The sequence below is a fragment of the Podarcis melisellensis genome, assembly GCF_964234715.1.
Source record: "Podarcis melisellensis genome assembly, chromosome: 14".
In the NCBI taxonomy this organism is placed as follows: Eukaryota; Metazoa; Chordata; class Lepidosauria; order Squamata; family Lacertidae; genus Podarcis; species Podarcis melisellensis.
Genome location: NC_138546.1, coordinates 26,356,963 through 26,384,737, shown reverse-complemented (window position 1 = coordinate 26,384,737; position 27,775 = coordinate 26,356,963). Strand labels below are relative to the sequence as shown.

The window sequence follows — 27,775 nt, the reverse complement described above, 5'->3', positions numbered from 1 at the left end:
CGCTGCAAGCTTTGGCTAATTTGCTGGCCTGGGGACTCTTTAACTGAAGGAGCATTTGGGGTGGGGAAACCCCAGCACGCTTTTTAAAAAAAAAACCACCCAAAAGGCTGTCTCTTTCCTTTAATTGCAAATACAACCAGAAGAAAGGAGTGGCTTCTGGAAAGAGCTGGTCACATTCTTCAACCTGTGGAGATGGCCTAGCCGCTGTCAAGCCTCCCTCCTCTGTCTAAGCTAAGAGGTGGGGACTGACTTTCCTTTCCACCCCACAAGAGCATCCCTCTGAAGCTGGAAACCAGAGAAGGAGCAGCAGTAGCAGCAGCAACAGCAGAAGCAGCATTGCCTCTCTCTCTCCATGCCTTTGACAGAGCTTGGCTGGCAGAGGTAAGTACTGGACTCTTAAATTTCTAAACTGGGATTATGACCTCCCAAACTCGTTCCTCCTAACCCTAGATTTGTGGGCGTTCAGTAGGGGTCTACTTAGGGTCACCAGATGCAGCGGTGAGGAGGAAGGGGTAGTCTGCAGTTGCCCCCCCCATCTGCTTCCTGCAGATACTACACTGGAAACATTGCACAGCTCCTAGGGGTTGAGGTTCCTTCACACACCCCAATAAAATATTTGAGGGGGGCAGCCTCCTCCAGAGTTGATGGGCATTGCCATTCAAATGGTGTGCATGCACTGTGTCTTGTGAACATTTATGCAGGGCTCCCCCCCCCCAAAAATATTTTATTCAAGTTTATTCACTACCCCTGAGGTAGTGCTTAAATAACTCAGGGCACAGATTCAGGAATGTGAATCTATATGTGCAATGGTACCTCGGGTTACAGACGCTTCAGGTTACAGACACTTCAGGTTACAGACTCCGCTAACCCAGAAATAGTACCTTGGGTTAAGAACTTTGCTTCAGGATGAGAACAGAAATTGTGCTCCGGCAGCGCGGCGGCAGCAGGAGGCCCCATTAGCTAAAGTGGTGCTTCAGGTTAAGAACAGTTTCAGGTTAAGAACGGACCTCCGGAACGAATTAAGTTCTTAACCTGAGGTACCACTGTAAGGTACCACTGTATAGATGCTTCTGGGAAAATGATGGTGAGTCGGTGGCTGGAGTCACCAATGTTTTGCAGTCTGCCCAGTTTTCAAAAAGGGGTAGGAGACATGGGGCCCAGGGTGTAAGACCCGGGTCTTGCCCCTGCTCTGCTGCTCTCTAACAACACCCATATATACCCCACCTGCTGAAGTTCCTGTTCAGTCTACACACATGTCGGAGGCCCCTGTTCCCCTCTTCTGCTATACTGACGATTCGCCTGGTGCCTTCATTATATTGTCACAAAAGTTGGGTGCCTGCCCCTCTCTCTGCCAAGCGGTGGCAAGAGCCCATGGGGTCCCAGGCACACGCACAGGGTCCGTGTCCCTTTGGAGACTGTTGTGTTTTAAGAAATAAGGTTTGTTCGCCTTCTTACAACTTCAGTCTGCTTCCTGCAGATACTACACTGGAAGCATTGCACAGCTCCTAGGGGTTGAGGTTCCTTCACACACCCCAATAAAATATTTGAGGGGGGCAGCCTTGGTGAAGGGTACCAGCTTGGTGAAGGCTGCTCCAGAGTCTCTCAAAACCCTGCTGCAAGTCACCTTAGAATCATAGAATTGTGGAGGTGGAAAGGTCCAAGGGTCATCTAGTCCAACCCCCTGCAGTGGTGATAAGGGCAGGTTCAGACATGCAGGCCGCCGTTTGATGATGGCTCGACCCTAAGTGTCTGAACTGACTCCACTCAATGGCTCTGTTGAGCCTGAGAATGTTCTTGGTGGTGCTGGATTTTTAAATCACGTAAGTCGCCCTAAACGGACACTCCTCAAGGGACAAGCGTGAAGGTGTGAACCAGCCCTGAGTCTCTTGGGTGTCCAGAACAGAGGCTGAGGGTCCAGCCTGAGTCTCGCTCTCTCTGGCTGGTGGAAATGCAGTTCCTCATTCCATTGGCATGCTAATCATTGGTGTTGCCTGGGCAAAGAGGGCAGGAACAAAAGTAGCTTTTTATTTTATTTTTGGAAAAAGTTTCAGTCTGCTGTGCTTTAAATGGGCTGTCCGTCTTGTTTTCACTGCATGTTAATTTCGTGCTGTTCTTGTTTTGCAACTTGCGGAATGGTTAAAAAATAAATATTGAGCTGCCTTTTCGCAGCATCTGTAAATTTCCACTTGCTTAGACTAGCCTGGCCAGTTGCTGTAGTATCTGAAGGCTGGTCAGGGAGTTGTGTTCTGCTGTGCCATGCCCCTTCTCCCCAAATCATGCAAAAGGGGTCAGGGGCAAAGCCATCCTTCTGGCACAATACATAGGCATTTTCTCTTGGGTTCCAGCTGGAAGACTAGGGTAAAATAGCTCCCTCTCCAAAGAGAGCTGCTGGTGGTGTAGTGGTTAGAGCACCAGACTAGTACCTGGGAGACTCAGGTTCAAATCACCACCCAGCCATGATTCTCACTAGGTGATCTTGGGGCAGTCACTTACACTATCAGGCAAACCTACCTCAGAGGGTTGTTGTGGGGGTTAAATGAAGACTGGGAGCTTGGAGACCTGGGTTCAAATCCCCCACTTGGCCATGAAGTTCCCTGGGTTACCTTTGCAGCTGGTCACTGCATCTCAGCCTCGCCTACCTCACAGGGCTGTTGTGATGATTTAATGGGGAGGAAGAGACCTACGTATATCACCTTGGAGGTAAGATGCAATATACAAAAAGTACATTCCTTTTTCCCAACAAGAGATACCCATGTTTTTACTACACCCCAAACATTATCCGGTAAGACTGGCCAGTCTGCACCAGATCCAGTCTGTGGGAATTAGGATGCCATTCTTGATAGAACTGATCTGTTCTCCTGTACTCCTTGCAATTCCTGGGGGTCTGGATGATGACCCTTTGGGTCCCTTTCAGCTCTACAATTCTATGATACTATGACTGACAGTTTCTTGGGGAAATCACTTAAGGTAAAACCTAGGCAATCACCTTTTTTATGGTTTTGCAAACTCTTGCAGTTGTCTGGCAGAAAGTTCTGATGCAACCAGAATTTTCTGGGTCTACTAAGACTTGGTTAATCCAGAAAGGAACAAACTGTTTATGGGGCAGCCGAGAGCAACTCATCTCTGGCCTGTTGTTTTCCTGGCTCCTTCTGCCCGTTGAATAATATACCCGAGAGAGAGGATGTTGCTAAATAACCTGCATTATGAAAATGGGGTTTGACTGTATAACTTGGCAGAAGAGACAGCAGTTCTGAGCAATGCAAGCTGGCTAGGAAAGTATGTTTCCATAAAGCGGCCTTCCCCAAACAGGTGCCCTCCAGATGTTTTGGATTTGCAACACCATCGGTCCCAGTCAGCCGATGGAGCTGCAGTTCAAAACATCTGGAAGGCACCAGGTTGGTTTGTTGCATCCAAGCATGGATGGAGGGAAAAATTCACAACAGTTTTCCTTGTACAGCAAACCTTTCTGAAACAATGCGTGGACCAAAACACAGCCATCCTTGGAAAGTCACACTTCTCCGAATTTTGCAATGTGGTTTTCCAGCCAAGCCATGTGAGCAGAAGAGTGCATCTCCAAGGATAATGTGTGCATAAAAATGCATGTATTCTACGTGGGCAGCATCACTGGGAAATGGTAATAGGCCTCCAAGAACACATGGCAGATTATGGGATGATATCTTCGTACAAAAACCGAAATGGCATAAAAGTGAAATGTCATTAAACAGACATTTGGTGCTTCTGCTGGGGGGTGGGGTGGGCAGGATTGTTGAATATTGATCTTTGCTTCTCGTATAAATAAGTGAAAACAATATAATATTTGAGGGGGGGGAATGCATATATATCATAAAGATAGCATACCTGAATGCAATATATGTAGGGAAATTGCTTTGCCAAAATGTGGAGATTAGGAGACAGTCATAGGGAAATTCTGGTGCATTTACAAGAGGGCTTAAGAAAAATTCACAGACTGGTGTGGAAAGGGGAGAACTCCGCTTGAGACTGCAAAAACTGAGAAACTGGAGTGGACAGCTTTACTTTGAGGGGCTTAACCCTAGCAGCCGCGAGGTATACATAGTTCCCTCCTTGAACCACCTCGAAGCAGCCGCACCCTGGGAAGTTGCCCCAGAGCTCTTCCTGGTTTCTTTCTTTCCTCCCTGCCCTTCCTCTCGCCTGCCACTCAGTGAGGCATTTGCAACCATCAATGTTTAAACTCCTTAACCAGACTCTCTGCAAACTGCTGCTGGAGGCGACCAAGGACTCGAGGAGTCTTGCCAGGAGCAACTCAGATCGCCTAGGAGTACAGTGTTTTCAGTGGCGTTTGGGAGCCCATCTGGTGGCTTGCAGCATAACTCCAGAGAAGATCTAAGGGGCTGCTTGATTTGCAGAGCTGGATTTACCATCAAGTAAGACATTAACCTGGTGGATTTGGGCAGGTGCCTGGCAGTGGCCGCGATCGGCTGCTCCTTGCTACCTTTCAGGCAGACCTCAGAAACATTCTTGTTTCCGATTGTGCTTAATTGAGGGGGGCAGAGTAAGGCTGTGTACGCATTGCCAGCTTAAAATGCCACGAGGTTGGTCTTTTTCCTCATAAAATTGTGAAACTGGAAGGGACTCAAAGGTGCATCTAGTCCAACCCCTCCCCTGCGAGGGTGGTAAGGATGTTACCTATCATTGTCAGCCTTATTTATATATCCCATAAAATCACAGACTGTAGAAATGTAGAGTTGGAATAATAATGATAACAATAATTTATTATTTATACCCCGCCCATCTGGCTGGGTTTCCCCAGCCACTCTGAATATTATTATTAATAATAAGAAGGTGATAAAACATCAAACATTAAAAACTTGCCTAAACAGGGCTGCTTTCAGATGTCTTCTAAAAGTCAGACAGTTCTTCCTCGATATAATGCATCCCCCCCCCATTATATGCATCTTTATGCATGCTTTACCCAAGCAAGTACCGTATTTTTCGCTCTATAAGACGCAGCAGACCACAAGACGCACCTAGTTTTTGGAGAAGGAAAACAAGAAAAAAAATATTCTGAATCCCAGAAGCCAGAACAGCAAGAGGGATTGCTGTGCAGCGAAAGCAGCAATCCCTCTTGCTGTTCTGGCTTCTGTGATAGCTGCACAGCCTTCATTCGCTCCATAAGACGCACACACATTTCCCCTTACTTTTTAGGAGAGAAAAAGTGAGTCTTATAGAGCAAAAAATACGGTATATGGTTGCATATATAGGGAGAACTATGCTACAAAATTTGGATAGCCGTGAATTTTGAAGGCGTGCGGGGTTTCTATTCTGATATCATTTTGCAAATCGGGGAACTTTGCCTTTAAATGCAAACTGAATCAAATTCCTACCAGCAGTCAACCTAGATGATGTTCGTCTGCACCAGCCTCTTTGGAATCACCGGGAGTTGTGTGAGATTGCGGCTGCTTTTCCCCTGCTTTGCAAACCATTTTGAGCAGCCTTCCCCGCCTTGGCACAGCTGTTTGATGTTGTTTGGTGTTGGCGGGAGTGCAGCTGCCCTTGCTGGAGCTGATGGGGGTCCAGAACATCTGGAAGGGCACCAGGTTGGGGAAGGCTGCCTTTGAGGGTGTGCACAGCAGGGTTTGGTCCGAGGCTGGTTCTCCGCTTGAACAATCTCATCTTTGGTGCCGCATGGGGGAAGTCGTAAAAAGTTACTCATTAACATCTCCATTATTTACCCAGAATGTTGAACCTCCTTGCAGGTGCATAACATTCTCCTTTGGGTGGGTGGGGCGGATGGATACCTGAACCCTTGCTTTATCCTTGCGGGGAAGGCAGGCAGGCAGGCAGGCAAGCGGTCCTGTGTCCTGGACGACCTGGCGGAAATATTTAGCATCCAGAAAGGGTGGGGAAGGCGGTGTGCTTCAGCAGTCAGGTGGGGCTTTGTTTCGCTGTGTGTTTTGCAAGATTCACACACTCTCTTGGATACAGGGCGTACGCTGGCATGTTGAGATAAGCCGGGAGGGGGGACCTGCACAGTCCCAAGCCAAACATGAACACAGTGGCCTGCAGGGATGTCTCTTGCCAGACGCAGCAGGGAAGGTATGTAGCTGTGCCAGACAGCAGCTCCTGCAATTTAGCGGCAAAGGGGACAGGACCCATCGCAGTGCAAAGAGCCAGACTTTTGCCAGAGTTGGGGTGGGGCAGTAAATTTAAGGAGCGGTGGTGGCTTTGCTCCAGACCTCGGTTGCCTGGCCAGGAAAGGAGTTACGCCAGGAAAGGAGTTACGGTAATTTATTTCATGAAATTTATACATCGCTGGATTGCAAAAGAAAAAAGCAAACTAAAAGAGAGAAAAAAAGATAAAGCAAGACAGTATCCACAAGAAAAATTAACATTAAGGATTTAAAACTTTCAGAAAGTTAAAATAACAATAGGCTGAAAATGTGTGGGCTAAACAAGAATGTTTTTAGCAGGTATTGAAGAGAGGACAGTGAAGGCAACTACCTGATATCAATAGGCAGGGAGTTCCAAAGCCTAGGTGCCGCCACATTGCAGTTGCAGTCTCCTGTTGGTGTGATAGGGGGGTTGTTTCACTCCTCATACAGGCGTCTCACCCCCTTACGTGCGATCGATTCATGTGCGACTGTGTACAGGCAGGGCACCGGGAAATAGATAGATAATTTAATTCAAACCTGGGAATGGCAGGAGAGAGCTGGAGAGTCCTTATGGCTTGCAAGGAGACCCTTCCCAGAGCCTGAAGAGGACATCGGTGAGGGCGGAGGAAGCCCTGAAGAGAACTGAGGTGCATCAGAGCTTTGTTTGGGCTGCTCAGCCTCCCCGCCTAATAGCTGATGTCCGGGGTAGCGCAGCAGCATTGGCTGCTTTCCCATATATCCTCCTGCCAGCACCAGAGCTCTAATTCTAGTTATGGATATTTTTGGATACAGTATTTTTGGTTACGGATTGGAGAGAGATCGGCAGAGGGGGCGCTCTCCACTTACACGATTTCCGCTTATGTGCGTGGGGGTCCAGAACGCAACCCCCACATAAGTGGGGGGATGCTTATATATCCATCTGATTGCTTCGCTCTGCAGAAGAGAGTCTCTTAACAGGGACTATCTCACCAGGAAACCGTGTCTGTGGTGGCTCCTCACAGAACTCTAGCCCAATGGTTGCCATTAATTTGATTTGAACTGATTTTATAATGAACTGACTTTAGAATGCTGTATTATTTTACTGTTGTTAGCCACTCTGAGCCCGGCTTTGGCTGGGGAGGGCGGGATATAAATTATTATTATTGTTATTATTATTATTATTATTATTTTATTTTGGGGCTCCCTCCTGGTGGTATATCCAACAGGGTCCATTTTTAATGTTCTTTTTGCACCTAGTAAAGATGTTCCCCTTTCAATGAACCATTTAAGTGGATTTTTTAAATAAAGAAAACCCTCACTCTGTATCTGTATTGGTCTTAAAATTGTTATATATAAAATCATTTCAACAGTCCAAGTTCACGGTGTTGCTATTAGTATATCAGCCCTGAGCAACTATGGACCAGTTTACCTATGAGATCACCTTACACCCACTTGACCACTAGTGGAACTAGCTCTGTTACACCTGCTATATAATACCTGTTCCGCATTTGTAAGAACTTAATATTTGCTGCAGCACCTACACTTTGGAACTCCCTGCCTGTTGATATCAGATTAGTCATCACTGTCCTGCTAAAAATGCTTTTGTTCAGGCAAGCCGACCCAGATGCTTAGAAAGTCGATGTGAGTTTTAATCTGTTTTTAGTCTAACCTTTTGAAACTCTTCAGTTTAATTAGAGATAATTTTATTGTATCTTTTTCACAAACCGCTTTTAGGATTTATTTCTCTTTTCTTTATTTTACAATCAAGCGGTGTATAACTTGTACGAAATACAATCGTACCTTGGAAGTCGAATGGAATCTGTTCCAGAAGTCCGTTCGACTTCCAAAAACCAAGGTACGATTATTAAATGAAATAAATATTAATGCTGACCTGCTTTCCTAGCTTGAGGTGGGATTGAGATACACCTTGAACTTGGCTGCCAAAATACTGGCATCTGCTTAGGCTCAGGCTATTCAGGAAATTCTTGACTGGCCACACTTACAAGAAGAGAGGTGGGGTAAATGGGTGCAGGCGGCCATTATAGAAAATGGGGGTAGGAGGAAGTGGGTTAAAAGAAATAAAAGAGGTGAAGGATAATAGCAGGCTGAGAAAAGGTGTGGCCAAGTTATGCATTTTGTGGATTCTTCCTGCAGTGAATCAACACCTCCCTTTTTAAATAGTCCGCTTCTGCAAGGAATTTCTCATTGCCTAGGGAGAGTTCAATGCAGACTTCACGGGCTCATCCTGGCTGCCTTTTGGTCACTGCATGTGAGAGAGAAGAGAGACTCATATTGCCTCTTAGCATCCTGGGGTAGTAGCTTGCCAGGCAGTGAGCTAGAACAAGAGGAATCAATTTCTACAGCAAATTGCAGCTCATGTGCTACAGAAATTCAGGGTAGGTAAGAAGGCTGAGCTAGGTTTCCACTTATGGAAATTTTGGGCAGGCAAGAAAAAGATTGGGGGGTGGGTGGGTATTTTCCACATGCTTTTTACAGCTAGTTCTTGGGAGTCACCATCCAGCCCTCAATGTACAGCTTTGATGTCATCTTCTTCTTTAAAAATGGGCTTCCTCTTGAGATGATCCCAGCCAATCAGGAATCCTGTTGGGAATAGATTGCCACAAAGCCAGCACAGAGCAAGGGCAGTTCTTCCTGCCCTTATTCTGAATAGCCTTTTTTACCCAGTTTTTCTGGCTCTTCTCTAAAAATCAATCTAAGGAGAGGTGGGAAACACATTTTGCACTGGCTGTTTTGATTTAATTGTTTCTGCATCTTGTGCACCTTCCATTCTGCTGCAGTTCATCTTCTACCAAAAAAAACCCTACTACATTAGTCTGTCTGCTGCGGCGAAATTATGTAACTTCAGCTCCCTTTTCTATTTTTGTCAGAATTCTCTGATATCTGCGCTGTGGCTGAGGGCGCATATTTGTATCTCTAAGGAGGCCTGGCTCTGTAATGTCAGGATATACAGTGGTACCTCGGGTTAAGTACTTAATTTGTTCTGGAGGTCTGTTCTTAACCTGAAACTGTTCTTAACCTGAAGCACCACTTTAGCTAATGGGGGTCTCCTGCTGCTGCCGCGCCGCTGGAGCACGATTTCTGTTCTCATCCTGAAGCAAAGTTCTTAACCTGAGGTAATATTTCTGGGTTAGCGGAGTCTCTAACCTGAAGCGTCTGTAACCTGAGGTACCACTGTATAGCTAATAGATAGGATTTTACACTGGAAACCTCTTAGAAGCCAACTTGGCAATTAGGTAGTATATAGTTTTTTTTATGTAACCCGAAGTACCACTGTATAGCCCCATCTGAACGCTTCCCCCAGTTGTTGAGAAGTGGAAAAAAATTGCTTTGAGAAAGGGTGTTTTATTGTTTTCCTTTGTAAATAAGGACTCGGGATTCCCAGGCTCTCACAATCCCAAACGCCTCATTTTGGAGGGGTTATACAGTGAAGGCCTGACATCAATAGGCAGGGAGTTCCAAAGTGTAAGTGACGCCACACTACAAGTTTAAGTTCTTACAGCTGTGGAAATGGGTATTAGGTGGCACCCATAACAGTGCTTTTTCTGCAGATTGAATTGGCAACCAGTGCAGTTCTCTAAGAACCACACAGAACTGGCAAGGACTCTTCTGAGATAATATAATAATTTGCTGCGATCTGACCTGACTCTGCACTTGGTACGCTAAAGCCCGTGTCTGTAACTGGATTCTGTTACGTAGGTTGACCTGAAGTTCATAAAAAAAATTATTGTATATATAAACGGAATTCTGTGACATGAGAGCATGTGTTTGTAGCTTTCCTTCTGTGTAAAGCCATGCCTTCAGACTGTGAGTGTTCATGGAGCTCCACTCCCTGAATCTAAGCCTGAGGAGAAGCTGCCATGTTTGCAGAGGGTCAAAATATGGAGTCCAGAAACTCTCCGGGAGCCTCTGGGGCTGCGTGCAGATCGTGTTTGGTACACATTGCAATGTGCTGGTTGGGGAGAGCCACCCAGTAGTTTGAACCCCCTCCTTAAGTAGTAGGGCTGCTGCCACTTGAGCTTTCTGCCTGGGGCAGTGACTTTTTGGGGGGGCACCAATCCTAACCCTCGTGGGTTCCTGTACACTTGTTGAGGCCCATCTCTGGATCATTTTCATTCCCATAGCAACCCTCGTGTGCTGTCTCTCTCCTTAAAAAACACCCCCAGGTATCCGTGGCAAGTCTGAACGGAGGCGCCGATGAAGACTTAATCCAACCTGCCTGTCTCTCAGGCGGGAAAGTTCTTCCCAGAGGAAAACTCTCCGCCCAGATCAGCTCGTGACCATGAACACCATCCTGAGTTTGAAGCTTCCCCGGCTGCTCAACACTGACCAGGTTCCCAAAGTGAGTAAAGGGGGTCTTTGCAACATGGGTTTTGTGCAAGGCGAATGGCACCCTGGGTAAGGCAGTGTGGCATAATAGTGTGACTAAGGAACGCGGGTGGCGCTGTGGGTTAAACCACAGAGCCTAGGGATTGCCAATCAGAAGGTCGGCGGTTCAAATCCCCGCGACAGGGTGAGCTCCCGTTGCTCGGTCCCTGCTCCTGCCAACCTGGCAGTTCGAAAGCACGTCAAAGTGCAAGTGGGAAGGTAAACAGCGCTTCCGTGCGCTGCTCTGGTTCACCAGAAGCAGCTTAGTCATGCTGGCCACATGACCGGGAAGCTGTACGCCGGCTCCCTCGGCCAGTAAAGCGAGATGAGCGCCACAACCCCAGAGTCGGCCACAACTGGACCTAATGGTGAGGGGTCCCTTTACCTTTACCTTTTTGACCTGGGAGACCAGGATTCAAAACCCCTCGCTCGGCCCTGAAGTTTGCTGGGTGTGACCTCAGGCCAATCACTACCAGTCTAACTATTATTATGATAGTTTTTTTATTAGCATTGACTGTGATAAGTAATAATTATAATGTTATTATTTGTACCCTGCCCATCTGACCGTGTTGCCCAAGCCACCTACATCACAGGGTTGTTGTGGAGATTAAATGACGAGGGGAAGAACGATGTGTGCCGCTTCAAGCTGCTTGGAGGAAAGGCGGGATGCAAATGAAACAACAACAACAACATCAATTTTATTTATATGCCATCCACCTGACTCGGTTGCCCCAGCCACTCTGGGTGGCTCCCAGCAAAGTATAAAACTACAGTAAAACCTCAAACATTAAAAGATATGCTATAGAGGGCTACCTTCAGATGTCTTCTAAAAGTCAGAGCATTGTCTATTTTATTGGTTTTATTTAGAGCATATTCTTCTCACCCTTCCAGGAATTCTGGGAACTGTAGTCAGTTAGGAGCGCTGGGGATTGCAGCTTGCATAGCTGTCAAGTGTCCCTTTTTTGAAAGGACAGCCCCTTATTCCAGTGCCATGTCCCACTGCTGTCCCTTATTGATGGATGTCCCTTAAATGTCCCTTAAATGATGGAGTGCCTGGAACAGGTGAGGCTGCTGGTCCCTTATTTTCAAATCTGTAAGTTGACAGCTATGAGCTTGTGATGGGTGAACTACAGTTCCCAGGATACTTGGGGGTGGGGATATGCTCTAAATGTAGAGGGCGTGTGCAGCTTTAATTTCCATCTTGACTGGCCACATGGTATGAAACCGGGATGGTCTCAATTCTCTTCGCTGTTGCATCATCTTCTTTAAAGAGGGCAAAGCTCCCAGGTAGGGCTTGGAGAAAGCAACCAGCACATCACTAGCAGAGGCAGATGTGCCCCAACCATGGGGCAAAGTAAAGCAACTACTACAGGTGCTGGAGAGGAGTGGTGGCAGGCCCCATCCCCAGACTGTCCTTTCTAAGCCCCGTGGCCATCCCCCTCTGAAATATACTCAGAGTTGAGAGTGGATTTCATGCTCTTTATTCAGCTCATAGTGGTGAGGAGGAATGGAAGTTCCCTCAGAATGTCTGCTTTATATACATTATTTACACAATGGGCTAATTCTGCGATTCACCTGTAGGCCAATCAGGTTGCGGATTCACTTCCACCTGGAGCTGGATTGGGTGGCTCCTGTGGACCAGTCAGACTGCTGCATTCTGGATCCTATTGTTCTAGGACCAATCAGACTTCTGCCTTTTGGATCCTATTCATTTCAGTACATAACACCCTCTGAGGGCAGGTGTATGTTTGCTCCCTGCCTCCCTCCACCTCCCCAACCGGTCTGCTGCCCCCAGGTGTGCTGAAGGATGCTCTTAGCATCTCTAGTATTCGAGTGAGTTTCATCTGACAGTCTGCTCGGCTTCCGTGTGTGGAAAGGCCGGGGGGGGGGTCATGCCATTTTGTCCTTCAATATTTATCCATTTATTTCATCAAATTTATACACCGCTTGATTCTTAAAAAAAACAACCAAGCAACAACCTCAAAGCAGTTTACAAAAAGAAGATAAAGCAATACAATTGTCACCAGGAAGAATTAACGACAAGAATTTAAAACTTTCAAACAGTTAAAATAACAATACGCTAAAAACAGATTTTAAAAGTGCATCAACTTCCTTAAAACCCGGACAGACATGTCTAAACAATAATGTTTCTGGCAGGTGGTGAAAAGAATACAATGGTGACAATAGTCAAGGGAGTTTCAAAGTGCGGGTGCTGCCTCACTCAAATAACTCATTCTTACAAATGTGGAACGGGTATGACGTAGCACCTGTGAAATGCCAGTTCTGTCACCCGAAGCGGCTGAGTGGGCTCCTATGGGGCAAGGCGACCTCAACAGTCTTGGGGCCAGTCGTGAGAGGAAGGGCACCTTCTGACCATGTTTGAACACATGCACTGAAGGTCACAGCCCTCACTTGAAGGAAGTGGGGCAGCAGGAAGACTGGGCCAGACCTCTGCTCAAGAATCTGCCCTAAATACTGCCAGAGCAGACCCTCCAAGTGTCCCTTTTTCCAGGGGCAGCCCCAGATTTACAGAAGCCGTCCCAGTTTCTGTTTTGATCCCTGAATTCCTGCTTTTTCCTTAGGATGCCCCTATTTTCATCAGAAAAACATTGGAGGGTATGGAGTTATGCGACCCCCGAGCCAAGGAGATAAGTAACTATACAGTGGTACCTAGGTTCTCAAACTCAATCCATTCCACAAATCTGTTTGACTGAAAGACCAAGGTGCAGCTTCTGATTGGCTGCAGGTGCTTCCTGTGCTCAAGCGGAAGCTGTGGAAGCCATGTTGGACGTTCAACTTCCTAAAAGCGTTCACAAACCAGAACACTTACTTCTGGGTTTGCAGTGTTTGGGAGCCAATCTGTTCAACAACTAAGCCGTTCAGGAACCAAGGTACCACTGTACAACCTTTAGAAGACATCTGAAAGCAGCCCTGTATAGGGAAGACTTTTTAAAATGTTTAATGTTTTATTGTGTTTTTATATATGTTGGAAGTCACCCAGAGTGTCTGGGGCAGCCCAGTCAGATGGGTGGGGTATAAATAATACATACATACATACATACATACATACATACATACATACATTTATTTATTTGTTTGTTTGTTTGTTTGTTTGTTTGTTTGTTTGTTTGTTTGTTTGTTTAGGGTGTCCCTTGTTTCATCAGAGAAATGTTGGCACATATGCCAGAGCAGGCTGTTCCAGGGCAGAAGGAAACCCTGGTTTGGACATAGGAAGCTGCTTTACATGGAATCAGACCATTGGGTCTATTTGGCTCAACATTGTCTGCACTGACTGGCAGCAGCTCTCCAGTGTTCCAGGCAGGAGGTCTCCCCCAGCCCTACCTGTAGCTGCTGAGGATTGGGGCCCTTCTGCACGTGAGGCAGATGCTCCATGACTGAGATACACCTCTTCCCATGACTCTGCGTGAACATTAAGTTCCATGAGCCGGTAACTCTTGGAAGAATTTCAACCTTCCAGGACATTTGGAGGCAAACATGAAAGTCACTGCAGTCTACCCAAGCAAGTTTCAGCATGAAGCGAAGTTGGCACTGTAGGCCTTAGGTCCCAGCTAATCCTGGGAGTGGCTTGCTTGTGACAGAAAAGACCTCTTGAGGTGTTGGTCTAGCTGGCCTATTGAACTTGCTTTGCTTATTCATCGGTGGCTGCTAGGCAGGAGAGGGTCACACCCATACAGACTGAATTCTGTTACTCTCCATTTGCATTTGGCGTGGCTTTCTGAACAACACCTTTCTTTTTCTGAGGGTCTCGTGAGGGCACACGGCATGCCTACAGACCTGGGTGGCTCCTTCGTAACTGAAAGTAGGGTCTGGAGAGGAATGGACACATCTGTCCTTTTCAATTTTAAGTTGATATTATCCCATTTTTGAATGATGATGATGATGATGATGATACTATAATTCATTTATACCCCGCCCATCTGGCTGAGTTGCCCAAGCCACTCTGGGTGGTTTCCAAAACATAAAAACATGGTAAAACATCAAACATTACTAGTAACAATCTGATCCAACATAAAAGTCACTATAACTTTAAAATAAACAACTTATATCAAACAAAGCAACAATCCATCAGAATCTAATAGTAAACAGTAAAATTAAACATCGGCAAATAATAATTAAACAGTTCAACCACAGTAAAGAATTAGGGTACCAATCTATAATCAATAAAAGTAACAGCAAATCACAATGCATAAAATACCACAAAACATACAAAACCAGGTAAAAGGATCAAATTGAGAAACAAAAAAGCACAACTTATAAAACTATTTTTTAAAAATATGCCTGAACTCTCTTCCCAGCTGCTTCTGCTGCTCTTAAAATCATAGCCTGGGAAAGACTGGGTGGGGAAAGGTAGGGGGAATGCCATTGTCTGATGAGGAACAGAAAGTCTCTCTCCCCTCACAAGTTGGCAAACCTCTCTTTTTAAAGCCCGTGTAGAAAATGGTGCAGATTTTTGCATGTATTTCCCCTGATCCAATGCATTTTTTTCAAAGTCATTTTCACTAATGTACACATTTTTTGTAAGCACTTTTCCTCTAATACTTGCTGTTTAAAATATTTTAATGGCTTGCGGACTGCATTGCTACATTTGGATAGCTTGAGACTTCGGAGGAAAGCTACATTTTGGTTCAGGAAGTACAGATGAGTAGATTGCGATTAAAAATGTGAGCCCAGTACATGCCACCCAACTGCATGTGGCCCACAAAATTTTATGCTGCGAACAACATGCCAGCCTTTTCATGTGCCAGGAGACGCTTTGCTGTGTTTTCTTCAACAGAACTAAATGAATCCCTCTCAGAGATTAAGCCCCCCCCCCCGCTGAAATCTACAACACTTACCTGTGAATACAACTACAGTGGTACCTTGGGTTACATATGCTTCGGGTTACATACTCTTCAGGTTACAGACTCCACTAACCCAGAAGTAGTACCTCAGGTTAAGAACTTTGCTTCAGGATGAGAACAGAAATTGTGCTTCAGAGGCAGCAGGAGGCTCCATTAGCTAAAGTGGTGCTTCAGGTTAAGAACAGTTTCAGGTTAAGAACGGACCTCCGGAATGAATTAAGTACTTAACCCGAGGTACCACTGTACAGTCTTAATGAGCGATCACGGAGTCCAGCAAACAACCAAAAAAACTTTTCTTATAAGTTTTGTTCATAATTGTGGTGGTGGAGACATCTGGTGGACATTTCCGAAGCAAAAACACAGCAGCCAGCTTGAAACACCTGGCCTGCATTTTCTAGGCTCTTTACATCAGTGGTTCCCAAAGAGGGTGGCACCACCCCCTAGCAGATGCTGGGATTCCCCTGGGGTACGCGCGTTGTGCTAAGAGGCAAGGGGGCGACAGGAAGGCACCGGAGGTGTAAATGACAATCAGATTTCAAAAAGCTGGTATGACTGGATCAAGTTTATTTTGTTGAAATTAAACTAGTTTTGACAAAAATGTGCAATGAATTGTTACTGTTTTGACTTTTATTGTGTTCTTATCTTCCTTGAAGGGTTATGCAAACCACTATTCTGAAGAGTGGTTTTTGTGGAGAAGGGTAGGAGTACAGTTTATGGAACCAGGGGTGGGGTGGGGGGTGTGGCCCTCAAAAAATTTGGGAACCACAGATCTACACTGCCTGTTCACTCTGCATCCAGGGCGCTGGTTACACAATGTAAGCACCAATCTGGATCTATTCTGTTGTTTCTTACGAAATGCTGCATTTTCATGTGTTTCTACCCAAAACAGCTGTGATCCAAATTGAGACTAAGGATGCTCTGGCTGCAACTTAAGTTGGGAATGGGTGCACAGTCCTAGTTTATGTTCTTTGAAAGCTTTTAAGCAGCCTTCAAGAACCTACAAAAGTTTCAAAATTAATCTCCAGAGGTCCTGTTTGCAAAGCAGGCATCACCGTGCCTTTGTCGTTGTTGCTAGAGCTCCCTAGCCCCCTTCTCCCGCTTAGGACTATTGAGGTTGGCTGTGAACTATGCAAGTTGTAGCAAATTTGGCTCATCTCCAGTTTGTTGGCTGTCCTCCTGCAGGTTTTCCGAGAGAAGGGCATTCTTTTTGGGTACCGTCACCCAAGAAGTTCCGCAACAGATTGCATTGTCAGCCTTTTCCAAATGACAAATGAAACTGTGAATATCTGGACGCATTTTCTGCCTGCCTGGTATGTGATGATCTGTCTGTGCACTTGAAATATATAAAAGAAGGAGCTGTGTTCCTTGACAATGGCCTCAAAGGAGCTGCGGGCTTTTGATTTAAGGGATGGGACGCGGGTGGCGCTGTGGTCTAAACCACAGAGTCTAGGGCTTGCCGATCAGAAGGTCGGCGGTTTGAATCCCTGCGACGGGGTGAGCTCCCGTTGCTCGGTCCCTGCTCCTGCCAACCTAGCAGTTCGAAAGCACGTCAAAGTGCAAGTAGATAAATAGGTACCAGTCTGACGGGAAGATAAACGGCGTTTCTGTGCACTGCTCTGGTTTGCCAGAAGCAGCTTAGTCATGCTGGCCACATGACCCGGAAGCTGTCTGTGGACAAACGCCGGCTCCCTCAGCCTATATAGAGCGAGATGAGTGCACAACCCCAGAGTTGTCCACAACTGGACGTAATGGTCAGGGGTACCTTTACCTTTACCTTTACTATTTCATAAAGTCATAGAATCATAGGATTGTAGAGTTGGAAGGGACCCTGAGGTTCATCTAGTCCAGTGTTTCCCAACCTTGGGCCTCCAGCTGTTTTGGGGCTACAATTCCCATCATCCCTTGCCACTGGTGTTGCTAGTCAGGGATGATGGGAGTTGTAGTTCAAAAACAGCTGGAGGCCCAAGGTTGGGAAACACTGATCCAGGGGCCGGCAAACTTTTTCAGCAGGGGGCCGGTCCACTGCCCCTCAGACCTTGTGGGGGGCCGGACTATATTTTGAAAAATAATATGAACGAATTCCTATGCCCCACAAATAACCCAGAGATGCATTTGAAATAAAAGCACACATTCTACTCATGTAAAAACATGCTGATTCCTGGACCATTCGCGGGCCAGATTGAGAAGGCGATTGGGCCGGATCCAGCCCCCGGGTCTTACTTTGCCTCCCCATGATCTAGTCCGCTCCCCTGCAGTGCAGGAATCACAGCTTAAAGAATCCCTGACAGACGGGCCTCTAACCTTTGTTTAAAAACAAACCACCACCTTCCAAGGGGCTCCGTTCCACTTTCAAAGAGCTCTTACCATTCAGAAGGTTCTTAATGTATAGTTGGATTCTCTTGTAATTTTAATCCATCACTTTGGGTCCTGCCCTCTGGAGCAGCAGAAAACAAGCTTGCTCCATCTTCCATGGAACAGCCCTGCAGATATTTGGAGATAGCAGGTGGCGCTGTGGGTTAAAGCCTCAGCGCCTAGGACTTGCCGATCGAAAGGTCGGCAGTTCGAATCCCTGCGGCGGGGTGCGCTCCCGCTGCTCGGTCCCAGCGCCTGCCAACCTAGCAGTTCGAAAGCACCCTCGGGTGCAAGTAGATAAATAGGGACCGCTTACCAGCGGGAAGGTAAACGGCGTTTCCGTGTGCGGCTCTGGCTCGCCAGAGCAGCGATGTCACGCTGGCCACGTGACCCGGAAGTGTCTCCGGACAGCGCTGGCCCCTGGCCTCTTAAGTGAGATGGGCGCACAACCCCAGAGTCTGTCAAGACTGGCCCGTACGGGCAGGGGTACCTTTACCTTTACCTTTATCATTTCTCAGGGTTCATCCACACTTCCTTTTGTGCCGTGCTAGGCACAGGTCTGGGATTTCCAGGTCAGTCTCTGAGCGGGGTTCCCCCCCCCCTTTCCCCCAGAGACCCCATGTTTTACTGCTGAATCGGAGACCCCATGAACTTTGCTCCATTCAGTGGTAAAAAATGGGTTTTCCCGGGGAAGGCAGTGGAAGAAAAAAACCTGCTTGGACACAGATTTGGAAATCCCGGACCTGTGTCTAGAAACGCAGGACAGAATGCAGCAGCCCCCCCCCCCCGATCAAGTAAATCAATACAAATAATTAACTAACTGAAGTTCCACCCCCCCAACATGAAGCCTGCCCCCCCCAACATACGCCCATGTGGATGAGCTCTTAGAAAGGTACCTGCAGTGGCATCTCTCTGGGCCAGTTTGGATGACAAAACCTCCTAATTATGGATAAAGTGCATAGAGAAAAGTTGCTTTCTCTCTTTCATAGCACTGGAACTTGTGGACACGCTATGAAGCTGAATGTAGGAAGATTCAGGCAGAGGGGAAAAAGAAAGGTTGTCCCCACGCAGCACAGAATTAAACTATGGAACTCTCTCCCACTGGAGGCAATGACGGCCACAAACCTAGATGCCTTTAAAAGAGGATTGGACAAAGTCACAGAGGAGAGGGCTATTGAAGCTGCTAGCCAGGATGGCTATGCTTTGCTGCCACAGTTGTTGGCAGCGATGCTTCGGAATGCCAGTTGCTGGAAACCAAAAGGAGGAGAGAGGGCTCTTGCGCTCGAATCCTGCTTGTGGGCTTCCCATTGGGGCATCTGGTTGACCAGTATGATGCTGGGCTAGATGGGCTACTGGACTGACCCAACAGGGCTCTTCTTACATTCTGTTTAAGTTCACTCCATGCTCTAAACAACTCCGTGCAGATCTACTCACTTGCAAACAATAAGGCCACCACATTTTCTCTGCAGCAGCTGCCAAAGCGCCAAGAATTACTCAAGGAGCAACAGCCAGGGGTGGGGGTGGGATGGGATTAGCATCGTGGCCTCAGGTAACCTCAACGAATGGGCTTGCTTGGGATGGACACACGCACCCTGCAATGACAGCTGTCACTTAAACAGAAAGGAAGGGGAATGAATACATTACCGGAGGTTTCAGCCTGCCTCCAGGAATATTACAGGTGGCATTTATCGAATGCGTGGGAGTTACTTAGCAGCTCAATATCTTAACCTTGAAGTTGCCTGGAAAGCAAGATCCTGCTTTCTGGTTTCCGACGGGCATTTGGGTGACCATTGGGAGAACAGGATGCTGGACTAGATGGGCCCTTGGTCTGACCCAGCAGACTCTTCTTATCTTCTTAAGGTAAGCTACAAGACTGTTGCTGCTGGCTGATTGGCTTTTCTGCCTTCCAGGTACTTCCTATGGAAGCTTTTGGCCTTAGTCTACGCCTTGGATGTCTGGAGGGACTCGTACACCTGGCCCTTTCTGGCTTACATGGTCACCTGCTGCATCTACCCGCTGACGTCCAGCATCGCTCACACGTTCAGCACTATGTCCAGCAGGGCCAGGCACATCTGCTACTTCTTTGATTATGGGGCCCTCACCCTGTACAGCTTAGGTGAGGGTGCGATCCAATGTATCGGAGTCTTGACTTGAGGTGTGCTCCTTTTGCAGCAGGAATATTATTGCATTACCGCAGCATTTTGCCGCCAAGAAAATGTGTCGTTCCCCGCAGAGGGCACTGCAGCTGTGGCTTCGAGTGCTGCGGAGAATGTGGTTGCCTGAGCGTCATAGGAACAGAGGAAGCGACCTTGTAAGGAAGCAAAGCAATTTGGGCTTGTCCACACTTAGAAAGCACGGGGCCAAGTGGTTTCCTTTTTGCCCTGCTCCTTCCCCAGGGAAAAGCCATTCTTCGGTGCTAAGTCAGAGCAAACATCAATCTGGACCAAACCCAAATTGCTGTTTGCTTCAATTGAGCTCTAAAGAGTGGTTTTTCCTGGAGGAAAGCAGCGGGACAAGAAGAAGTGAGGGCAAGCCATTAGTCCATATAGCTCAGGACTGTCTACACTGACTGGCAGCAGCTTTCTAAGGTTTCAGGCTGGGGTTTCTCCTAGAAATGCTGCCAGGAATTGAACCTGGGACTTTTTAGTTTGTGAGTGGTCCCATTTTGGTTAGAAAATGATTGTCATGCGCCACACAAGTTTAGCACTGGGGGGAAGCGGTGAGGTGTCCGTGGAAATGCAGGTTGTCTGAATAGAGTTGTGGGGTCTGCTTTATCCCTTTAGGCTCCGCCATTGCTTATTCCGCCTACGTTTTCCCCGAAGAATGGATTGGCAGCACATTCCACCATTACTACGTCTCCACTGCTGTGCTCAACACAGTTATGGGCACAAGCCTCTCCTGCTATTCCAGGTATTGACGGCTTCCTCTCTGCAATGGGAATGCACCTCGGAGTGTGCCATCCTGGGTTGGGGAGAATAATATTTATTCTGGAACTGAGTCAATTACCGTGGTACCTCGGGTTAAGTACTTAATTCATTCCAGAGGTCCGTTCTTAACCTGAAACTGTTCTTAAACTGAAGACCACTTTAGCTAATGGGGCCTCCTGCTGCCGCTGCGCCGCCAGAACACAATTTCTGTTCTCATCCTGAAGCAAAGTTCTTAACCCGAGGTACTATTTCTGGGTTAGTGGAGTCTGTAACCTGAAGTGTATGTAACCTGAAGTGTATGTAACCCGAGGTACCACTGTACACTAGAAAGCAGCCCCCCCCCCGAAATATATACGGTATTCATTTTCTATTTCAATAGCACTATAAATATCAGACCACAATTCCGATCAGCCCCAGCCAGCAACCTTTGACAACCTGGTGCCCTCCAGATGGCATTGGACTCCCATCATCCCTGAAGGGCTGGAGCTGAAGGGAGTTGGAGACCAACATCTGGAAGTGTCATGTTAGCTAACCCTTACATTGATGGTGATTTCCTGAGTAACACAAGGAAATAAATATAGGGTCCCCACCTCAAGGGATTTTATGATACGTGAGTAGTGAGTGAGGGAGGATGGTACCTGAATAAATTCAACACTCTGGGCTGGACTTGATGCTGCCTCTCCCTGATCCACCTCAGGGGAATGACAATAAGCCTCTCCCCACATCGTCTAGTGTGCCCACCACATCTCTGATGCGCCCGGTTGAGGGTGATGAGATAGCATTCAAACACAGGGAGGGAGGGGGATCTCGGCCTGTCAGAGGTGGTGAGCATACTGAGTCGGGTGATGCTTTGTTAAGATGTTAAGATTGGATCAGGGAGAAGCACTGATATATACTCATAAGTGATGAGGCTGATTTGCAAATGGTTGGAATATATCAGCCTTTCTCAACCTTGGGTCCCCAGATGTCCTTGGCCTACAACTCCCATTATCCCTGACCACTGGTCCTGTGAGCTAGGGATCATGGGAGTTGTAGGCCAAAAACATCTGGGGACCCAAGGTTGAGAACCACTGGAATAGATGATGCTTTGGGTCCCTTGCAACTCTCCAATTCTATTTTAATTACGGGGAATGTACCTTTTTTTTTTTTTTTAGGGATGCGCATGGCGCTAGGGACGCGGGTGGCACTGTGGGTTAAACCACAGAGCCTAGAGCTTGCTGATCGGAAAGTCGGTGGTTCGAATCCCCGCGACGGGGTGAGCTCCCGTTGCTCGGTCCCTGCTCCTGCCAACCTAGCAGTTCGAAAGCATGTCAAAGTGCAAGTAGATAAATAGGTACCACTCTGGCGGGAAGGTAAATGGCGTTTCCGTGCGCTGCTCTGGTTCGCCAGAGGCGGATTAGTCATGCTGGCCACATGACCCGGAAGCTGTACGCCAGCTCCCTCAGCCAATAAAGTGAGATGAGTGCCTAAACCCCAGAGTCGTCCGCGACTGGACCTAATGGTCAGGGGTCCCTTTACCTTAGCTTTTTTTAAAGGAAAAAGTCAATACTTGTGGACATTGTCTGCATAATCAGAACATTAAAGCCAACTAGATGGCTTTAAAAGGGGATTAGACCCATTCATGCATGGGGTGCCAACTTGGATAAAATATTGGGGGGGGGGGAGGTAAGCCCCACCCTGCATAATTGATCACATGACATAGTGACCCCCTCCATTTGAATGGCAATGTTAATCAACTTTTTGAGGGCCTGATCCTCTCAAATATTTTATTGGGGGGAGGGGCGCAAAGGGACCTGAGCCTATAGAAGTTGGCTCCTATGTCCATGGAGGAGAAAGCTGTTGATGGCTATTAGCTGCAATAACTATGCCTCCACAGTTGGAGGCAGCAATGCTTCTGAATACCAGTTGCTGGAAACCGCAGGAGGGGAGAGAGCTCTTGTGCTCAGATCCTGTCACTGGGCTACCCACTGAAGCATCTGGTGGGCCACTGTGAGAACAGGATGCTGGACAAGGTGGGTCAGTGGCCGGATCCGGCAGACTCTCCTTATGTTCTTATTCAAAGCACTGAGTTAGGCTAGACTGGCAATAAGATACATGCCATTTATACAAGCACGTCCAAGTATTTATTTCTGCATCCAAGCATTTTTCTCATGCGAACTTACTGTGTGTAACCAACAGACTCGGCCTTCCCTATTTCCATTATAACAGTGGCGGCATAGAAAGGTAACATGAGCCCCTCTCAATTGAGGTGTAGATTGGAAAGCAGGCAGGAGACACTAACAACCAAAACAGTGATTCCACCTAATTGACGACACTTGGTGGCTAATAGTCAATATGTCACCCATGTCAATACGGACTCTGAATTGGGAACAAATCAGTCTACTTCCAATACTAACCCAAGTGCCTAAACAGTGATCACAGCGGTGGTGGTGACAGCTAATATCAGCAGCTGCTTAAAGGTGCAAATGGATAATAAGACATTGATAATGATACATTTCTGAAGGCTTCCTTTAGTCCAAGGGTCAGCTGGCTTTGCTACATCCTCTTGGCATGTACTTTTCATTTCAATTTTCACTTTCTTTGCCCACATCCTGCTGGTGACGCTCTGTCCCGTGTTTTCCATGCATTCTGCCAAACAGATGACCTAAATCAGGATGAAGAGGCCTTGGATTGATGGTTCAAAATTCAGGCTTCATAAAGCAAGTTCCAAGCTTCCATTATAGAGAACAGTGAAGTGAGGATTTTTCTTAGGCTACATGACTTTTGGCCCACCCTCAGTGAGGGGTGGTTTGGATACATCCTGTAATGTAAGATGTTTGGGCAATTCATCAGTTGGGAAATTGCTTACAAGTTCCGTGATGTGGCAAAACTGAAGTGGATGTAGGGTTCTTGCACAATAAACCCACTTCTTCTTTTTTAAAAAAACAACCATAATTTTTTTGGCTAAGAAAAGTGACAGGAGGCCACACTAGAAAGTGTGGTAGAACGGCAACATCATATAACTTCCGTGCAATCAGATCAGAATTGATGTTAGATTAACAGTGTTGTTGTATAACCTCCACACAAATTTTATACAAAAGAAATCTGGGCGACGGCTCAACAAATGGGTCATCTGTAGGAGCTCAGTGTAAAATGAAAACAACCAACCGTGCCCACCAATAATTAAAATTATTTATTTGAGTTCCAAGTATTTTCTTTGGGCTCTTGTGCTTTGATTCTTCCCTTCTTTATAAGCTTGAATCAGTTGAGTTGAACTAAGATTTCCTAACCACCTGAGAAGAAAAAGTCATTGGGGCTGTGGACAGTATGGATTTGTCTGTGCCTAGGCAATGCGGGCATAGCTTTAGCATTTTGGTGCCAAGGCAATGCCATTCTGCCCCCAAAGCATGCAGGTCTTGATGGGATACACATCTAAGTATAAGTAAATTGCAGAAATTCCCTCTGTGTCATGTGAGGATGTGGAAAGCTTTGATAAGAATGGGAGACAAAGCCAAGACCCATGCCTTATACACTCTGTGTTCTGCAAACCAGACCTATGCACTGTGCTCGTTCATATATATGTTTTCAAAAATTATTCAGGTTCAATGAAATGGAGCAGCCAAAGTTCAGCAAAACAATTCGCACATTCGCCTTTGCTCATCCTTACGTGTTCGACAGCATCCCTCTCTTCTACAGGGTATGTATGGCTTTAAGAATAGTTTCCCTCAGTCTGCTGTGTTTTTATACATAACATAATACATGGCTGCTGAAGGGTGGTTCTAGGCTACCACCCTTTCCTGCAAATAAGGGGGCTTCCTCATTATTTCCCAGTTAATCTGAATTTGTCCTTTCCATGGAGAATCTGATCAGAAAACGAGTTAAGAAGCACACATACAGAAACAGCAAATCCAGATTAAAAGAATAAAAATATGGGGTGACCTTTCAGAGAGAACGATATTATGTGGGTGCTGAGAACGACTTCCATGCATGAACTGTCAGCACTAAATCCACAATAAGCTGCTGTGCCCCAATCCCTATTAAATTCAGTGGGGTTTACATTGCGAGTAGACAAATATAGATTTGTGATTATGCTGGAACTTCTAGACTTTCCTACAGTGTCTGGAGGGAGGGCACCATGCTGGCTAAACATAATTGGGCTAAACAAGGAGCTTATATTGACCTTCCACAACTTTGTGTTCACCGGATATTTTGCACTAGAATTCCCATCAGCCCCTGCACCTTATGGCTCTGATGGCAGGGACTGAAGAGAGCTGTAATCCAAAGAGCCTGGAGGAAACCAGGTTGAGGAAGGTTATCTTATGCTTTCCTTTCTATGCCACAGCTGTACTTATGCGCTGCAAGAAGCTGCACAGAGAGCGTAATTCCAATCCACCTCAAGCACACTGTCTTTGCCTGCCTCACCTGTTTCCTTTTTGCAACACACCTGCCGGAGCGGCTGGCCCCTGGACTCTTTGACTACATAGGTGAGGACAACAAGGGGCTGCTCTCCCTCTTGCAGGCCCTGCTGAAATGAATGGGGTGGGTGGATTCCAGCAGATATTGGCAACTGATCACATAAAGGTGGCTGTTTTAATCAGCTGTTGTGGCCACACCTGAGAAAGGGAATAACAGCTGCAAGGAATTGAGAGCAGCCCTGTTGGAGGAGAGCAACTTGTTCTGGATTCAGAGAAACAAAGGAACCACTTCAGAGTCATTAGGATGCTTGGCTTATATCTGCCATCCACGGGCAAGTGCAAAACCCCAGAGTTGGGCAGCAAGACACTTTGTATAATAATCCTAATTATTACAGAACAACCACCACCAGTAGCACAATGCATTGTTAAATCTATTACCTGCCCTTCGGCAGTAGGGCATGTTACAACAATTTAAAATTCAGTAATAACAACTGTCAAAACAAATTGCAGTCACAGGAATGAGTCATACCCTCCAACATTTCTCTGATGAAAACAGGGATGTCACATTCCATAATGATCTTTCCAAAACACATCTTTTTGGGTTGCCCCAGCCGCTCTGGGTGGCTTTCAACATATATAACAACATAATAAAACATTAAACATGGAAACAACTCCCCTATACAAGGCTGCCTTTAGACGGTTTGGGGGTTGGACAACTCCATTTCTCCATTGAAAATAGGGACACCCTAAAGAAAAGTTGGACATTCTGGGATCGAAACAGAAACCAGAACTTCTGTAAATTGGGGATATGTCTGGAAAATAGGGATACTTGGGAGGATCTGCTGCAATTCACATTAACACTGCATGCATCTGATGAAGTGGCCTGTAGTAGCCCACAAAAGCTTATTCCATAATAAACTTCGAGAGACCATAAGATTCCTTGTTGATTTTACTGCAAGGGAGGGATTGTGCCCCCCCCCATGGAAATACTGAGTGTTGTATTCTTTTGATCTCTCACAGGGCACAGTCACCAGCTCTTCCACATCTGTGGGATCATTGGGACCCACTTCCAAATGGAAGCCCTTCTGGTAGACATGGCCAACCGCCATGAGTGGCTATTGGCTCCATCCTTCTCTCAAACCTTTGGGTCCCTTGCAGCTGCCATCATTGTCAATCTTATCATCATTGCTGCTTTCTCAACGACGCTCTATTCCATGCCAAAATTCTGCAGGAAGGGAAGCAAGCACAAGGACTAACACCTGTTGAAATAAAAATGAAATGAAATTGCAGTTAACAGTAGCAGTACAACACAAATTAGAAACTACTTCGAATGAGGCTTGGTGAATATTATTTGAGAAGTGACTTAAATGATTCTTTTTTTTATTATGAATATGATTTTGTATTGTGGTTTTTCTACAACTTGAGCTGGAAGACTTAACCAATTTGGGACGTAGCTTTTCATTTGTTGATCCTGATTGACCATTTAGAATACCAAGCTGCAATTCTGAGGACTCTGTGAGAACTCTAAATAACTTCAGCCACTTAAGTTTGTGTCAGATTATTATTTTAAAAATAGTGATTGCAATTTAACTTGATGTGCCAGTTTGCACTGATAACATAGAAATGTTGGCCACCTTTCATGCCAAAGCAGCCAGAGTGGCCTTTTAACATAATTCCATGTGTTTTTATGCTTTATTTGAAATTACAAGCACATGTAACATTTCTATCACAAAATACTAATGTACATACCTTTCTAATTCAGAAACTTGCAATGAAATAATATGAGGTTTCTTTGAAATTATATATATTAAGAAGTGTATATTTTTGTAAATAGCCTCTGCTGGGGTATCACACAAGCACTTTTTGGTAACACTAAATGAAGCTATTGTGGAATAAATGCCCTTTTGAAAGGTACATTCAACTTGCACCCAAAGATTTTGCTCTTTATTTTAAAGCATCCTTTACCAAGCTAGTACAGACGAAACATTTAGAGGGTTCTAGATCAGCAAAGTTGAGAGCTTACTTTAAGCTCCCGATTGTCCCTGTGCAGCTGTTTCTGTACCTGTGTCACATCTGATGTTACATATGATGTTAGGTATGAGACTGGTGGATTTGTGGCAATGACCTCACAGGCCTAATTAGTCAGTGGGCCAGAGGTTCCCCACACTTGCTGATCCTTCAGCCTCTGAGGTGTTTGGAACAGAGTCCTCCAACCCATTTATTCATGATTTGCCACTTGCTCTTCACCTTGACAGTTAGTGTGGGTTGATTGACCAAGGAGTAGAGAGGAAAACACTGCCCAAACCAATCTTCTCCCAAACCACAGTCACATCTTGCTTGGTTCAGACCTCAACCATGGTTTAGTGCTCAACAGTGGTTTAGCATTGACTTACCCATTGTGGTGCCCTCCAGCTTCCATCATCTCTGACCATTGGCCTCCAGCTCCCATTACCCCTGACCATTGGCTAAGGCTGATGGGAGTTGCGATCCAACAGCATTTGGCAGGCATGATGTTGGCTACTCCCGATTTTAGCATTATGAGAACAAACCACTGCAAGTATCAGGCTTGTGCTCTTTTTCCTCTCTTAATCATGTGCGGGGGAAGCTCGAAAGCTGCCGTTTCCAGTTTCTAATAAACTGCAGTTTCCCATTCCTTCCAAACATAGGAAATTCTGGGGAAGCCCAGTCAGATGGGCGGGGTATAAATTCTTCTTCTTCTTCTTCTTCTTCTTCTTCTTCTTCTT

General features: G+C 46.3%; 1 protein-coding gene across 4 annotated transcripts; it reads left to right on the top strand.

The window, feature by feature from the left end:
• PAQR5 (progestin and adipoQ receptor family member 5) lies at positions 1-26,958 on the top strand. 4 transcript variants are annotated; one of them, XM_081888735.1, is made up of 9 exons: positions 1-381; positions 10,295-10,470; positions 16,541-16,668; positions 19,621-19,826; positions 20,494-20,620; positions 22,816-22,860; positions 24,217-24,313; positions 24,959-25,100; positions 26,052-26,958. In XM_081888735.1, the coding sequence occupies exons 2-9, from the start codon at positions 10,411-10,413 to the stop codon at positions 26,285-26,287; spliced, it is 1,041 nt and encodes a 346-aa protein (XP_081744861.1). In that variant the 5' UTR covers positions 1-381; positions 10,295-10,410; the 3' UTR covers positions 26,288-26,958. The 4 variants fall into 4 exon arrangements, with proteins under 4 accessions (XP_081744861.1, XP_081744862.1, XP_081744860.1 ...); XM_081888736.1 differs by lacking the exon at positions 1-381 and adding an exon at positions 5,941-6,075; XM_081888734.1 differs by lacking the exon at positions 1-381 and adding an exon at positions 8,267-8,506.
• The last annotated feature ends 817 nt before the right edge of the window (positions 26,959-27,775 follow it).

What these genes read in the sequence shown, in the direction of transcription:
- PAQR5 (XM_081888735.1), top strand. Translation starts at nt 10,411, where the DNA reads ATGAACACCATCCTGAGTTTGAAGCTTCCCCGGCTGCTCAACACTGAC. An exon ending in ACACTGACCAGGTTCCCAAA is followed by an intron (nt 10,471 to 16,540) that starts GTGAGTAAAGGG and finishes GTCCTCCTGCAG; the next exon opens with GTTTTCCGAGAGAAGGGCAT. An exon ending in GCATCCCTCTCTTCTACAGG is followed by an intron (nt 24,314 to 24,958) that starts GTATGTATGGCT and finishes TCTATGCCACAG; the next exon opens with CTGTACTTATGCGCTGCAAG.